The sequence below is a fragment of the Apaloderma vittatum genome, unplaced genomic scaffold (genome assembly GCF_000703405.1).
Source record: "Apaloderma vittatum isolate BGI_N311 unplaced genomic scaffold, ASM70340v1 scaffold24682, whole genome shotgun sequence".
In the NCBI taxonomy this organism is placed as follows: domain Eukaryota; kingdom Metazoa; phylum Chordata; class Aves; order Trogoniformes; family Trogonidae; genus Apaloderma; species Apaloderma vittatum.
In genome coordinates, this window is record NW_009702310.1 from 13,339 (window position 1) to 14,112 (window position 774).

Sequence of the window (774 nt, forward strand, 5' to 3'; positions counted from 1 at the left end):
AGATGTTACCTTGAAGTGCTTTCAGCATGTACGCTGTGTTATTTATCGTGGCTTTCCCTGTTGCAGCTTCAGTGGAGGGTGCTCCCGAAGTGACGATGAGGGGACTATTTAAACACATTCTGAAGACAGAAGGAGCATTTGGTCTTTACCGGGGTCTGGCGCCGAACTTTATGAAGGTGATCCCAGCTGTGAGCATCAGCTACGTGGTTTATGAAAACTTGAAGATGACCCTGGGTGTGCAGTCACGGTGACCAGGAGATGCTGAGGACTTTGAACTCTGAAACCTTGGGGTGCAGCCCCAAGACGTATGGCCATCTCTCATTCTGTGAATGTGTTGACACTAAGCTAAGTAAAGCTGTGAAATCTCAGATAGTTTGTGAGTCAGTAAGGGGGAGGGGAGGATCTGGTGTCCTTTGCCATCTTGCTACTCAGAGCTCCATGTAAACCATCACGTGGTCCCTTTCGTTGGGCCTTTTGGGAGACCAGGAGGGGAACTCCTGGGAGAATCTGAAGGTGTGAGTTGCTGAAGTCAGTTCCCAGCAGCAGGGCAGAGTAGCAAAGATGCAGGTAACGGGTCTGCTTCCAGCGTATTGTGTGTGCAGAGCTGTCTGCCTGCTGATGAGCACCTTCTGACTTGCTGAAAGAGCTTCTTTTTCCATTCAGAGAGCTTCTTTATCCATTCAGTTGTTTAACTTCCTACCTGTTGTTTAAATTGGTACAAACCTTGTGTAGGAGCTGCTGCCACACCAGGCTTGTTGTTATGTTTACCTGAAT

General features: G+C 48.4%; 1 protein-coding gene across 3 annotated transcripts in view; it reads left to right on the forward strand.

Moving 5' to 3' along the window:
• Positions 1–251, forward strand: part of SLC25A25 (solute carrier family 25 (mitochondrial carrier; phosphate carrier), member 25) — a 13,524-nt gene extending 13,273 nt beyond the window's left edge. For all 3 annotated transcript variants that reach the window (XM_009879512.1, XM_009879513.1, XM_009879514.1), the window contains one exon: positions 67–251. In XM_009879512.1, coding sequence (XP_009877814.1) covers positions 67–251 — 185 coding nt within the window. The remainder of the gene's footprint in view (positions 1–66) is intronic.
• Positions 252–774: the final 523 nt, after the last annotated feature.